Below are 13175 nucleotides of genomic sequence, written 5' to 3' on the forward strand. Positions count from 1 at the left end.
TGCAGCCACATGGGTGTCTGACCTGCCAGCACTGCAGGCCAGATTCCAGAACGGGTCTCACGGGGCTAAAATCCAGGTGTGGGCAGGGCTGCTTCTCCCGGAGAGGCTCCTTCCAGCTCCTAGAAGCCCCCTCCCTGTTCACAGCCCACAGGCAGCTTCTCCTGTCTCCTCCGAGCCTCGTGCTCCCTCGTAAGGGCCCTCTGGTGACACGAGGTCCCGCTGGGGCTTCCAGGGCCGTCTCCCGCCTCAGGGGCCTTTTGCCATGTGAGGTGACACACAGGTTTTGGGTAGGACGTGGTGTCTTTGGGACTGCTTCCCCTGCTGCACAGCATTGTATTGGGTCAGATGACAAGATCCTGCCCTCGTGAGCCTGCAGTCTGGCAGGAGAGCCAGTCAGAGCCACCACAGCTCTGGAGGGCACCTGCCCACCGGGGCAGAGACGACAAGTCCACACTTCAGTGCACAGATGTTTGGACTTTTACAATGCAGTGTTGTGGGCTGTGCTTCCCAGGGTGGGGGGGGTCTTAGCTGCTCCCATGTGGTCAGCTTTATGGAGGAACCAGAGCTCCAGAGAGACTACGTTTTCTTCTGCCCAGACCCAGACTCAGCTCGGCCCACCTGCTCCCTGGCCTCTCCGCCCACTGCTCCACAAACCTCCCCTGCTTCGTGCCACCTCACCAGCTGGCCTCGCGGGGTTCTGAGCAGGAAGAGAGGGCCCGGGGCCCGGAAGGGGGAGAAACGAGAAGCGGCAGCATGTCTGCGGCCCAGTGCTGCCCTGGGGCCAGGATGATCCAGTCCTCCAGGGGCGGCCGGGTGGTTGCCTGTCTCATGGTGGAAGCAGGGCTGCAGGGCGGGGACCTGGCCTCATCCCTGCTCCCGCTGAGCTCCTCCTGGACACACAGACTGTAGCTCAATTTCCACTGAACCCGAACCTTTGATGAAACATCACACCATTTCATGTATTAGTTAATACGTGTTTTTTTCTTGCAGAAGCCAAAGATGTTGACCAGAAAGATTAAACTCTGGGACATAAACGCCCACATCACCTGCCGCCTATGCAGCGGTTATCTCATCGACGCGACCACGGTGACCGAGTGTCTGCACACGTGTATGTGTGGAATATTCTAGAACGTGGCCTTAGCCGGGGGTGGGGGGGCGCGGTGACTGCACACATGTATTGCAGAATAGTCTAGAACGTGGCCTTAGACAGCTGTGGGGGGGCAGTGACTGAGTGCACACATGTATATGCAGAATATTCTAGAACGTGGCCTTAGACAGCCGTGGGGGGGAGCAGTGACTGAGTGCACACATGTATGTGCGGAATGTTCTGTGTGCTCTTTGATACTTTGGCTTTTTTTACCAAAAGCTTTTAGCTCAAGTACAAAGCAGGACACAGCAGCTGGAATAAAGGAGATCTTGAAGATAAATGAGAAAAGTTGTCTGAAGTTAAAACACTGTGGGTAATTTCAGTAGAGATGTCACTTAAGAAAGCTAAATAAAAACAGGAAAATTTAGGTATTTCGATATAACAGCTAAACCATTATGTGTGGTATGACAGAATATTCCTTTCTAGTGGGCAGAAATGCTTATTTTTGCCATTTGCAAATGATTTCCTTAAACTCTATAGACAGAGGAGTCTGCTCGTCTGCCCCTCAGGCCAGTGGCCTGTTTGGAGGTCTAGACTTCTAGTTGGCGCTGACCTTGGGCGCGCCTTTGTTTTTTTTTTTTTTTTTTTTTTTTTTTTGCGGTATGCGGGCCTCTCACTGTTGTGGCCTCTCCCGTTGCGGAGCACAGGCTCCGGATGCGCAGGCCCAGCGGCCATGGCTCACGGGCCCAGCCGCTCCGCGGCATATGGGATCCTCCCAGACCGGGGCACGAACCCGTATCCCCTGCATTGGCAGGCGGACTCTCAACCACTGCGCCACCAGGGAGGCCCCCCAGGCGCGCCTTTCTTTAAGCCCCGCCGCCCCTGCCCCTGACGAGTAGGCTGCAGCCTTCACCTGGAGCTGGGTCCTCCTGTGAGGCCGGCCCAGGATGCCGAGGGGCAGGCACTTCCTAAAGTAAAACGAATCCTCTAACACTGACGAGTTTTGATCCTGTATTTTTCAGTTTAGAAAATAAAATATTTGCCAGTTTTGACAGAATTTTTATTTTAAAGTTAATTGTATTTTAAGATATTGGCTGGCAGTATTTTGTTATATTAAGCGAATTTTATCTAATTTTGTCATACAAAGAAATCCGGTGATCTTTCAGGCTAACTTCTAGAATGTAACTATTCGCCCCTGTGGCGGAGCCCCTGTGACAGGACGTGAAGGCGCGTCTGCGGCCCCCTCAGCTGCTCCTCCAGTTTCCCCTCCTGTTTCTGGGCCTCAGCTCTGTCCAGGGGCAGCTGACGCTCCTCCGTGGTGGTGGACCCGGGCGGCGGGCCTGTCACCAGTGTCCCGTCATGGCCTCCAGGAGCCCTGCCAGGAGGAGCAGACACCCCTCCAATGCGCTCCCTGACCTCCAATGCGCTCCCTGACGAGCGCGCTCCCATCCCCTCTGACGCGCGCCCCGCCCCTCTGGCGTGCGCGTGCATCGCCCTGACGTGCGCGTGCATCCCCCTGACGTGCGCGCTCCCTGTAGTCTGCCGGAGCTGCCTGGTGAAGTACCTGGAGGAGAACAACACGTGCCCCACGTGCAGGATCGTCATCCACCAGAGCCACCCCCTGCAGTACATCGGGTAAGCAGCCCGGGCCTCGCCCCGAGCCTCGCGCCGCCTCAGGCCCCGCTCGGCTTGGCCGGCCGCCCAGTCGGTGCAGTTTCCACCGAGGCGCTGGCCTGGGGCCCGGGGCAGATGGGGGCCCTGCCAGGAGGGGCGGGGCTGAAAGAGGGGGCCGGCTGCACTTTGACCCCCGAGTTGAGGTGTGTCGTGGGAGGGAGAGGCCGCTCCCAGGTCAAGACCTAGGAACCAGCCGGCCGATGTCAAGCCGTGTGGCAGCGGTTCTGCCCAGCGTCCTGTTCTTTTGGGTCGGACGAGCTTTCTGAGAAGCTGGTGGCTTTAGTAGGAAATATGGAGGGTGTCGTGTCTGCTGGAGGCCAGCTGTGTTTTATGCTTCTGTGTGTGCACGCACGCCACGTGTTCACGTACATGGGAGTGTGAAAGGTATTTCTTGGCGCGGACCCTGGTCCGGAAAGTGTGAGAAACTCCCTTTGGTCTGGCACAGCCCAGGCTGCCTGATACCTGTTAGGACTTGAGAAGCCCAGGGGGCAGAGGGAGCTGGTCCCCGAAGGATCTCGCCTGTGTCCTCCTTATTTGAAATGTTCACAGCATATAGAGCCCGACTTCAGCAGCGGGTCCCTTCCGGCCGTACGTCACTTTGACTAAGAGCACAGACTTGTTCTGAAGTGCAAACTGGAAGCAAAATTCAACCAAAACTCCAAATTTGTGATTGTGGAGTTTATTATTGTTAAATGGGAAACGTTCAAGAATTAGAGAATTGACGCTTCTGGCTAACCCACCTGTTCTGTTCTTTTTGCCAGTCATGACAGAACCATGCAAGATATTGTTTACAAATTGGTCCCAGGCCTCCAAGAAGGTAAGTGTCAGAGCATCCACCTGGACTCCTGCGTCCGCAGCACGGCCTTTGAGGGGCTTTTCTCTCCGGGGTCCTGGCTTTGGATGTCTCGCTCGGCCGGCCGCCCAGTCAGTGCAGTTTCCGCCGAGGCGCTGCCCTGGGGCCCGGGGCAGATGGGGGCCATGTGCTGGCCGGTTTCATCCATCATCACTCACACCTCCTGCTTCGCTCAGGAGGCACAGGGTGGCCTCTCACTTGTGCCGCCTGGAGGTGAAGCCGGGAACCCTGTGTCAGTAAAGTTTAACTGTAGTTAAAGTCAAATCTATGAGAGTTGAGAAGAAATACCCTGTGGTACAAATATTCTGAAAGTGGAAACGGCTGTTCTTTTTAAAACTTTTCTGCAATTCTGAACACTGAGACTGTCCTGCCCTTGTTGAGGGGCAGTGATTGGCGGGGGAGGCGGACGGGGACACAGGCCTCAGAAATCTGTTCAGTGTGGGCAGTGGCTGGTGAAGCAGTGCCAGCTGATAAAACCTAGGCACAACTTTCTTTCAAAGATAAGATACGTTAGAAATTCATTTAGGCAGTGTTTTCTCACTGTTGTGTTTCAGAAGAGGGTTATAATTTCAAGCACAGGCTTATTCAGTTAGGTCAGTGGACGTCACATCTGATCTTTAAGACACAACCTAGGGAGTGATATTGTTAAAGTCTTCTTTCATTGTTCATAGAATTCATTCATAAGTGTAAGTTTCTTGAGTAAATTGAGTAGATAAAAACAATTATATTTGGATATTTGAAGGGTTTTCTAGTGCTGGGGAAAGGCAAAGAATGCAGGAAAATAAAATACTGACACCGTTAAAAATCATTATAGGATATTTTTAGCGTGCAAAAGGCAAGATCTCGTAAAGAACTCGATGTATTTATGATCCAGAGTCAGGAGTTGTCAGCTTGTGATGAAACCTGTTCACCTCCTTCCCCCACCCTTCCTGTTGTTTCATCTGGAAACATTGCCATTCGTTCCCCAAAGAGAAGGATTTTTCTTAAAACACGGAGCTACAGCACCTTTGTAAACCGAGATGATAGTGCTGATTCCTTATTGCATCAGGTACTAGTGGGTGAGGAGTTCCCGTCTCTCGGGGTTTCGTTGGTCTCAGTCAGGGTCCACGCGGGCCCCCCCCCCTTGGCCCCTCCTGTCTCCACGTTCTTGTGTGTGGGTGGGATCAAGAGGCCCCGTCGGACTCTGGCACCTTCCAGTGTCACTCCGTCCAGACGGGGCCCTCGCAGATATCCTGGCAGCCAGGCCCCGCAGAGCCCGTGAGGCCTAGAGGCAGCCAGACCGCGCCCCCTATTCCATCACCCGCCTTCACTGATGGCGGGGAGGCCTCCATAAAGACACGCTCCCTGACTTGGTTTCCTGAGATCCATTCTGTACAGAAGAACAGCAGAACAAATGTGTGAAGTTTTCCTTTATTTGTTTACAGAAAATGAGCTGGTTTCCCAGCCACTCCAGCCGCGATCAGATGTCTTTGAGCATTTACTGTTCTCAGGTTATTGCAGTTACTGTCCTTTTTGAAGTTCAAAGCCTCCCCGATCTGTGGCTGGCGGGCACTGCCCCCTTGGCTCCCTGGAGCCGGTCTGTAGGGTCTGGGCTCACCCCTGCAGGCGGTGGTGTCTCAGGCCAGCAGTCGGCGTGTGGGGAGCACAGTGACGCGTTCTTAGTGGAGCTTTGGCTTGTGAGGGAAGAGGGCAGATGTAAGACTCTGCTGACTCCTGCCGAGTCTGTCCCGTGCACGCGTCCCCTCGTCCTCTCCATAGGCAGCGTGTAGCCGTGAACACCGCCGTGAACACCTCCCTGAAGTGGAAGAACCGGAGAGATTCCAGAATTCCCCAAGTTCACACTAATGCCCAAGGCAGCCTGAGCTCTGCCCTCAGTCCAGGGTATTTTCTGGGTAGGCAAATAATCCATTCCTCTGTTTTCTCAAACTTTCAGTCCTTTGTTGCTCTTTAAAAGATCACTGTAGTGTCCAAGTCCGTAGCAGCGGGCTGTTTTCTGAATGTGGGCTGTCTGCAGTTTTTCTGGTTTTGTGCCAGCGTTGTAAAGCTGGTTTCTCAGATGGGCCCTCTTCCTGGTCCTCCAGAGAATCCAGAGCACATTTCACCGTGACGTGTGGTGCTGAGACAGAGCAGTGACCCTGGGGGCCCGGTGGCGTCTGGAGGATGCCCTCCTGCTCTGCACTCTGCAGCCCCTTCGAGCTGCCCCACTCCATGGCAGGGGGCTTCACTTCTGGCATCCATCCTCTCACGAATTTTGGGAAATAAAAAGTGGCTTGGCTTTCTGGATCCGGCAGATGGCCGGTAGACTGTGTTTTTCTGTTCCCTTGTAGATGAAGCCTTTTAGGTGGAAAATGAGTTTTTTAGTTGTTTCTTGTTTCTTTTTATTTTTATAATTTAAAAAAGCCTGTTTTCCCCGAGGCAGCATCTTTACCTGTAAACTTTATCCGTGACCTATTTTGTGTGTCACACCCCCTTGCTTGGCTGCAGCTGCTCCTCTCCAGGGTCTCGACAGTGGCTGCTGGGGTTCCTCCCGTTCATCCAGGGTCCTCTCCTGACTGACACTTCATGTGTGTCTCATCTTTTGCTTTAACCTAGGGGAGGGGCGCAGTGAATGTTCTCTTACAAACTTTGTGGACGTGGGTGAATATGTCTGTGGGCTTTATTCTGGAGCAGGGCTGCTCCGCCAAGCAGCTGCATCTGCATTTCTTTCTCTTGCCTCTTCGCGCTTGCTGAAGCAGGAGCTGGCAAACCCCACGCCGACCAGACCTGGCCCTGCCTGTCGCATGCAGCTCCTGAGCCAAGAGTGTTTTTCACTTTTTTCTTTTTTCTTTTTTTCCACTGCGCTGGGTCCTCGCTGTGTTTTGCCATGCATGGGCTCTTTGTTACGGAACGCAGGCTTAGTTTCCCTGTGGCACGTGGGATCTTAGTTCCCGGACCAGGGATCGAACCCGTGTCACCTGCATTGGAAGGCGGATTCTTAACCACCGGACCACCAGGGAAATCCCCACATTTTTAAATAGTTGGAAAAAATCAAAAGAAAAAGAATATTTTGTGACATGAAAGTTTTGCACTGAGGTGTCTCCATCCATGGATAGTTTGCTGGAACACAGCCCTGCTCATTCAGGGACGCACGTTTGTCTCACACTCGACGGCTGGTGGAGCATCTGCAGCAGGTGGACCAGCCCCGTCGGCACAAACGTGGTGGAGGCTGTATTACCAGCACCCGCCACACCAAGACAAGGGGAGAAGCGTCCAGCTTTTCAGCCATGGTGACAGGTGGGTGGTTTTGTCCTTGGATTGTCATTGTCAGCCAGGGAAGCATCCTGTTTATCTTGTGGTGACCTACATCTGTGTTAAAATAAAAAGTGTTGGCATCAGACTAAACACTCAGAAGAAAGCAACTTTTAGAGAGAATTGAAAATTTAAAATGGAATGTCTCATCACAGCAGGATTTCTTCACAAAAATAAGAATAACCTATAAGGCTGCAATCAGAGTAAATTTCTGATTGGCTCATTTGTTGGTCACGCAAGGAAAATCACTTACTAATGATAAGTTGGTTAAATGTTGTTTGATTGCAGCAGCTGAGGAAGTCTGTCCGGAGAAAATGAGCTTGTTTGAGAGCAGGAGCCGCGGCGGGAACTGTCGCTCAGGGAGCTGACAGGGGCAACACCAACCCTCAGAAGCGAGACAGGCAGTTTGAGTGGTTTTCCTCGGCTCTGGAGTCTCCGAGTCTGCGCAGTGTTTATTGGGTACATTTGATGTGATGGGCGAATGAGCCTCTGCGCAGAGTCTACGGGGCACAACCGCAGGAGACAGGGTTTTCCAGGAAGTTGAGAAAATACTAATTCAGTACAACCTGAAGTGGGCCCTGTTGAGATGTGTTACAGCCGTGTTGGTGAACGTGTGTGGGGGTCAGGGAAATACTTGGTTGAACAAATTAACTAAACTTGTGAAAACATTAGATTTTAAATGAAAGCTCATCACGATACTCATCAACCAGTAGGTACTTTGCAGAAAATACTTGGATCTTTCGTATGTTCTGAACCAGCGGTGTCCACGGTGGAATTCATTCGCGCTTTTGGATGTAATCATTTGTGTGAATTTTTGTCAGAGTTAAAAGCTGAATATCCCGACTTCCCTTATCACAGCCACACAATATTTTGATGCCTTGGCGGTGGTAGTTTTTTGGTGTGTGTGTTTTTTTTGGTTTTGGGGTTTTTTTTGAGCTAAGGGCAGATTGAAATTTTTCTGAATGAAAAGAAACACCTTTAACAACGTCACACCGAATGGCTTTGGAAATTTGCTTTTGTTAAACACCTGATAATGTTTCTTGATGAATCCAGCCTAATGTCATAAGGAAGAGCAATACTGAAATGCAAAACCTACAATGTGGGAAGTTTTCAACAACTAACATCTCGAATCGCAAGCCCCATCCAGCTGCCGTGCAGACGCCCCGGGCTGTCGGCAGCTCAAGGGGAACGGAGACCGCCCCCTAGACTCACAGCAGACCTGTTTGCTGAGCCCCAGCAAACAGCCCTGGTGGAGTCTGGGGCCTGGTACAGGTGAAGCAGCTTCCGTGTTTCAGAATCCATATATCTGTGCAGTCGAGGGGCATCCACCTGACCTCCACTGGGAAGTGATCAGTCTGCAGAACAAAGGCATATCCCAAGAGAAGAATCTAATAGAATTCCCTCAGCGCCTTCTGAGTGATGACTTCTCTGGACTGAGGTCAGTATTTCTGTGTGCAAAGACATTTTCAAGGTGCAATATGTAAGATCTCATTACAGATGAACACGAGCAGTCGATTTTGATGATAAGCAGCACTCACTTTTTACCCCACTAAACAAATGTTATCCGCCCCGCTGACAGGCGTCCCTTCTTCTCGTTAGTGGCCTGCACTGCAAATTTCATGCTCGGTTATTATTACTGTGTTTCTAACTTCGTGACTTCAGGTTTCTGGTGCCTCACCTAAGGAGCTTAGAAGTCTCCACTTGTCCTAACAACAAGTAAAAGGCAGAACGCACTGAACAATCAGCAGTTCTTAGATTGTAAGAGAGGAAGGTGCAGGGCCAGCCGCTGCCCCCAAGATGGGGGACTGACCACAGTGGGCACACGGCTGCCTGCCGCAGACTCAGGACTGGAAATGCCCAGGAACCAGAGCCTGGGCAGGAGAGCCTGACCTGTGACTGAGGGGTCGCTGAGGCTCCTGGTGGACAAGTCCAAGAGTTGAGACCTGCCCGGGGACTGTCACAGCGGGCCTCGCGATGCTGTGAGGTTTGTCTCCAGGAACTCGACCAGGTTCCCCCAGCAGGGGAGGGGAAAGAAGTGCCCCAAGCCCCGTGTACATCTGAAGAAGACCTGACCTCCGGGGACCCAGTTAACCACAACCTTGCCTGCTGGGCTATTATTAGAGCAAAACTGGCCTGGGGGCAGGAAAGACCCAACTTCAGCCACCTTGTCCCGCCCAAGTGGGGAGGGAAACCTGAGAAGCACAAGCGAAGTTCACAGTCCAGAGGCTCAAGCTCACCAAGGACAACCGTGGTCAAGGCTGTAGGATGTGCCCTCCCCGACACCTCACCACCACAGCACTGAGGCCTATTTACAGCAGTACCTTTTACCCAGTATCATGTCCAGCTAACAAGAAAAAAACTACGAGTCATACTAAAAGGCAAAAAACAGAATCTGAAGAGACAGAACACGCATCAGAACCAGACATGGCAGGGATGTTGGGATTATCAGACCGGGACTTAAGACAACTGTGGTTAATGTGCTAAGGGCTCTAATGGATAAAGTAGAGAGCATGCCGGACATATGGGGAATGTGAGCAGAGAGGTGGAAATCCTAAGGAAGAACCAAAAAGAAATGCTAGAGATCAGAGCCCTGCAGCAGAAATGAAGGTTGCCTTTGATGGGCTGATTAGACTGGACATGGCTGAGGAAGGAACCTCTGAGTGAGAGGACATCTCAACAGAGTCCCTGAAAACCCAAAAGCAAAGAGAAAAGGCTGAAAGATCCGAACATCTAAGGACTGTGGGATGAAGGTGTGACATAATGGGAAATCCAGAAGGAGAAGAGAGAGAAGAACAGAAGAAATACTGAAACATTTTAACTGAGAATTTCCCCAAATCAATGTCAGACACCAAACCACAGATCCAGGAGGCCCAGAGAACACCTAGCAGGACAAATGCCAGAATAACTACACCTGGGCATGTCGGTTTCAACGTACAGAAAGTCAAAGATAAAAAAGTCCCGAAAGAAGCTGGAGGGGAGGGGTACACTTTACCTACAGGGGAACTGAGATAAGAATTACATCTGACCTCTCCTTAGAAACCATGCAAGCAAAGAGTGAAGTGAGATATTTACAGTGTTGAGAGAAAAACCAGCAGCCCAGGATTCTGAGGCTCTGTGGCCCTGTCTGGAAGTGTCTGCTGGGACAGACACTACCTGAGACACACACTGACAGACACTACCCTGAGAAATTATCCTCGAGAAGTGAGGAGAAATAAAGACTTTCTCAGACAAAGAGAAATTGGGGGAATTTGTTGCCAGTAAACCTGCCTTCTAGAAATGTTGTTAAAAGAAGTTCTTTAGAAAGAAGGAAATTGATAAAGGTCGGAAACTCAGATCTACTAAGGAAAGGAAGAGCATCAAAGAAGAAATAAGTGAAGGTAAAATAAAGACGCTTAATTTTCTTATTCTTCATTTATCTAATAGATAACAGTTTGTTCAAAATAATACTGGCAGCAGTGCACCCGATATGTATGCCTATGTATGTATTGTATTGAATATATATCTATTTCAGTTTCCTCAATAAAAATTCTGTTCTCTCTTCTGTTATGTAAGTACTGATAAAATGTCTCAGTTTTGGTGTTTAGCTTACAGAGCCCCAAATATTTACTGTCTCTCCTTCACAGCAGCGTCTGCCAGCCCTGGGCTAGAACTCTGTGATGTGGGATCCTTCCTGTTCCTGATCCCGGGGAGGCATTCAGTCTCTGACCTGCAAGCCTGAAGTCGGCTGCAGGCTCCCGCATGCCCTTCATCAGGCGCGGCTGCTGTTTGTCAGGGGTGGATGTTGGATTCCATCAGATGCTTCTTCTGCATCTGTTTTGATCATCCCGAGGTTTGTGGTGCAGTGAAGTACATGTGCCCAGGGCAGTGTTACTTTTCATAAGCCTTTCCTCCCTCCCCTGAACTCACAGCATCCTAGTCATACCACTATCATAATTTTCACCCCAAAATGAGGTCATACTCTGTCTATAATGTTCTCATAACAGTTTGTTGTAGAGCTGCCCCGCATCCATAAATATGATCTGTGTCATCTTTTCTATTGGCTGCAAAGTATCCACTGAATAAATGGCCCACTCTCTTACCCCAGCGTAGCAGATAAGTTAGATTTGTCTTGCATGTCAGCTGTCAGTAGTGGATGGTAGTGGTATCTCCAGTGTGGTGTTGAGAAGGGTTCTGAGGCTCTGTGGCCCTGTCTGGAAGTGTCTGCTGGGACAGAATGAGTCTGGCGGGGAGTCAACTCTTCTTTTTTTTTTTAATAAATTTCATTTTATTTATTTAATTTTTGGCTGCATTGGGTCTTCGTTGCTGTGTGGGCTTCCTCTAGTTGTGGCAAGCGGGGGCTACTCTTCATCGCAGTGCGCGGGCTTCTCATTGCAGTGGCTTCTCTTGTTGTGGAGCACGGGCTCTAGGTGTGTGGGCTTCAGTAGTTGTGGCACTCGGGCTCCGTAGTTGTGGCTTGTGAGCTCTAGAGTGCAGGCTCAGTAGTTGTGGCATACGGGCTTAGTTGCTCCGCGGCATGTGGAATCATCCCGGACCAGGGCTCGAACCCACGTCCCCTGCATTGGCAGGAGGATTCTTAACCACTGCGCCACCAGCAAAGCCCCGGGAGTCAGCTCTTCTGATTGGCCCAGCCCATGTTGTCAGACACTTAGCATTTAGGTTGTTTCTGTTACTTCACTGTTGCAAATAAGGTTTTACCTTCTTATGCTCTTACCTGGTTATTTCCTTCGGATACATTACTAGCAGTAGAGAATTTTGGGTCAGCAGTTAAGTTTTTAAATATTTTTTATATATATGCTGAGGTACTTTCCTAAAAAGTTATCCCAGTTGACATTTCTACACCTGTGTATATCTGACATTAAGTATTGTTATTTTTCAATCCTTTTTCATTCTTATAGGTGAAAATTAAAGAAATGGAAATTAAAACCAGGTACAGGCAGACCTCGGAAATACCACAGGTTCAGTTTCAGACCGTTGCAGTAAAGCGAATGTCACAATAAAGTGAATCACACAAATCATACAAAAGTGCACATAAAAAAGTTATGTTTACACTATGCTGTGGTCTATTAAATGTGCAATAACATTATGCCTAAAAAGCAATATACATCTTTTAATTAAAAATACAAAACAATTGGGCTTCCCTGGTGGCGCAGTGGTTGAGAGTCCGCCTGCTAATGCAGGGGACACGGGTTCGTGCCCCGGTCCGGGAGGATCCCACATGCCGCGGAGCGGCTAGGCCCGTGAGCCAGGCCGCTGGGCCTGTGCGTCCGGAGCCTGTGCTCCGCGGCGGGAGACCACAACGGTGAGAGGACTGCGTACCGCAAAAAAAAAAAAAAAAAAAAAAAACAATTAAAATAGTAACATCAAAGATCACTGATCACAGAGACCATAACAAATAAAACAATAATGGAAAAGTTTGAAGTACTTCGAGAATTACCAAAACGGGACCCAAAGTGAGCAGATGCTGTTGGAAAAAGGTGCCGACAGACTCGCTTGACGCGGGGCGGCCACAGACCCTCACTGCGTTCCAAGTGCAGTGTCTGCCCGTGTGTGAAGTGGCATCCTGTCCACCTGTCAGGTGAGGAGTCCCTCTTCGCGTTGATCAGGGGGGCTGTTACCTGCAGACCCCGCCCTCCCTGAAGGACAGATAGGAACGGGCTCCCACCACCAGCAGTGCGTTTCAGGCCTTCATTCCTCTGCCGGCATTTATGTGACTGTTTAAGGGAAATGTTTCCTTTCAAGCCAATCTTAGACTTTCCAGACTTGTGGTTTCGCCGTCTTTGGTTCCAGCGCCCCCGGCTCTGGGCTGGCCTGCGCTCATCAGTTCAGTTCTGAGAGGCCTCCCTCTTTCCGTCCAAGTCCGCTGCCTCACACTTTTATTTTTTCCTGCACAATCAGATATTTTGGAGTGTCTGTGTGGGTCCAGGACGTGACCACGGCATGTTCCTGGCCCTCGCGGAGCTCGTGGTGTTTAGGCGAGACAAACGTGCAGGCGAAAAGTGCCACTGAGCTTTCCTTGGTCACCTGCACATAAATATTTTTCACAGCATGACTTACACATTATTGGTTTGAGCAGCTTGGGTTTAAATTTCCTTTGCTACCTCCCGTGTGGCCCTGGGTGGTGACCATTGCTTCGTTACGTGCATGTGAGCTGTACATCAGTAGCCACCTTGTGTCACGGAGTCGGCCCTTCCCAGGAATGTGCGAGGGTCCAGACTGGACCAGCTGTCCTCTTGCTGCCCGGCCCAGTCCCCACTCAGTGGCTGGAGGCCGATG

At 50.6% G+C, this 13175-nt stretch overlaps 1 protein-coding gene and 1 long non-coding RNA gene across 6 annotated transcripts in view; both read left to right on the top strand.

The window, feature by feature from the left end:
* Positions 1–13175, top strand: part of PCGF3 (polycomb group ring finger 3) — a 53791-nt gene that overhangs the window by 18442 nt on the left and 22174 nt on the right. For all 5 annotated transcript variants that reach the window (XM_082611513.1, XM_082611514.1, XM_082611515.1 and 2 more), the window contains exons 4-6: positions 991–1108; positions 2626–2722; positions 3523–3578. In XM_082611513.1, coding sequence (XP_082467639.1) covers positions 1000–1108; positions 2626–2722; positions 3523–3578 — 262 coding nt within the window. In that variant the 5' untranslated portion in view covers positions 991–999. The remainder of the gene's footprint in view (positions 1–990; positions 1109–2625; positions 2723–3522; positions 3579–13175) is intronic.
* Positions 5604–12248, top strand: LOC309798834. The gene is made up of 2 exons (XR_014293237.1): positions 5604–6887; positions 7191–12248. It is a non-coding gene; the product is annotated as an uncharacterized lncRNA (long non-coding RNA).

Source organism: Mesoplodon mirus, assembly GCF_964341445.2.
Source record: "Mesoplodon mirus genome assembly, chromosome: 2".
Taxonomy (NCBI): domain Eukaryota; kingdom Metazoa; phylum Chordata; class Mammalia; order Artiodactyla; family Ziphiidae; genus Mesoplodon; species Mesoplodon mirus.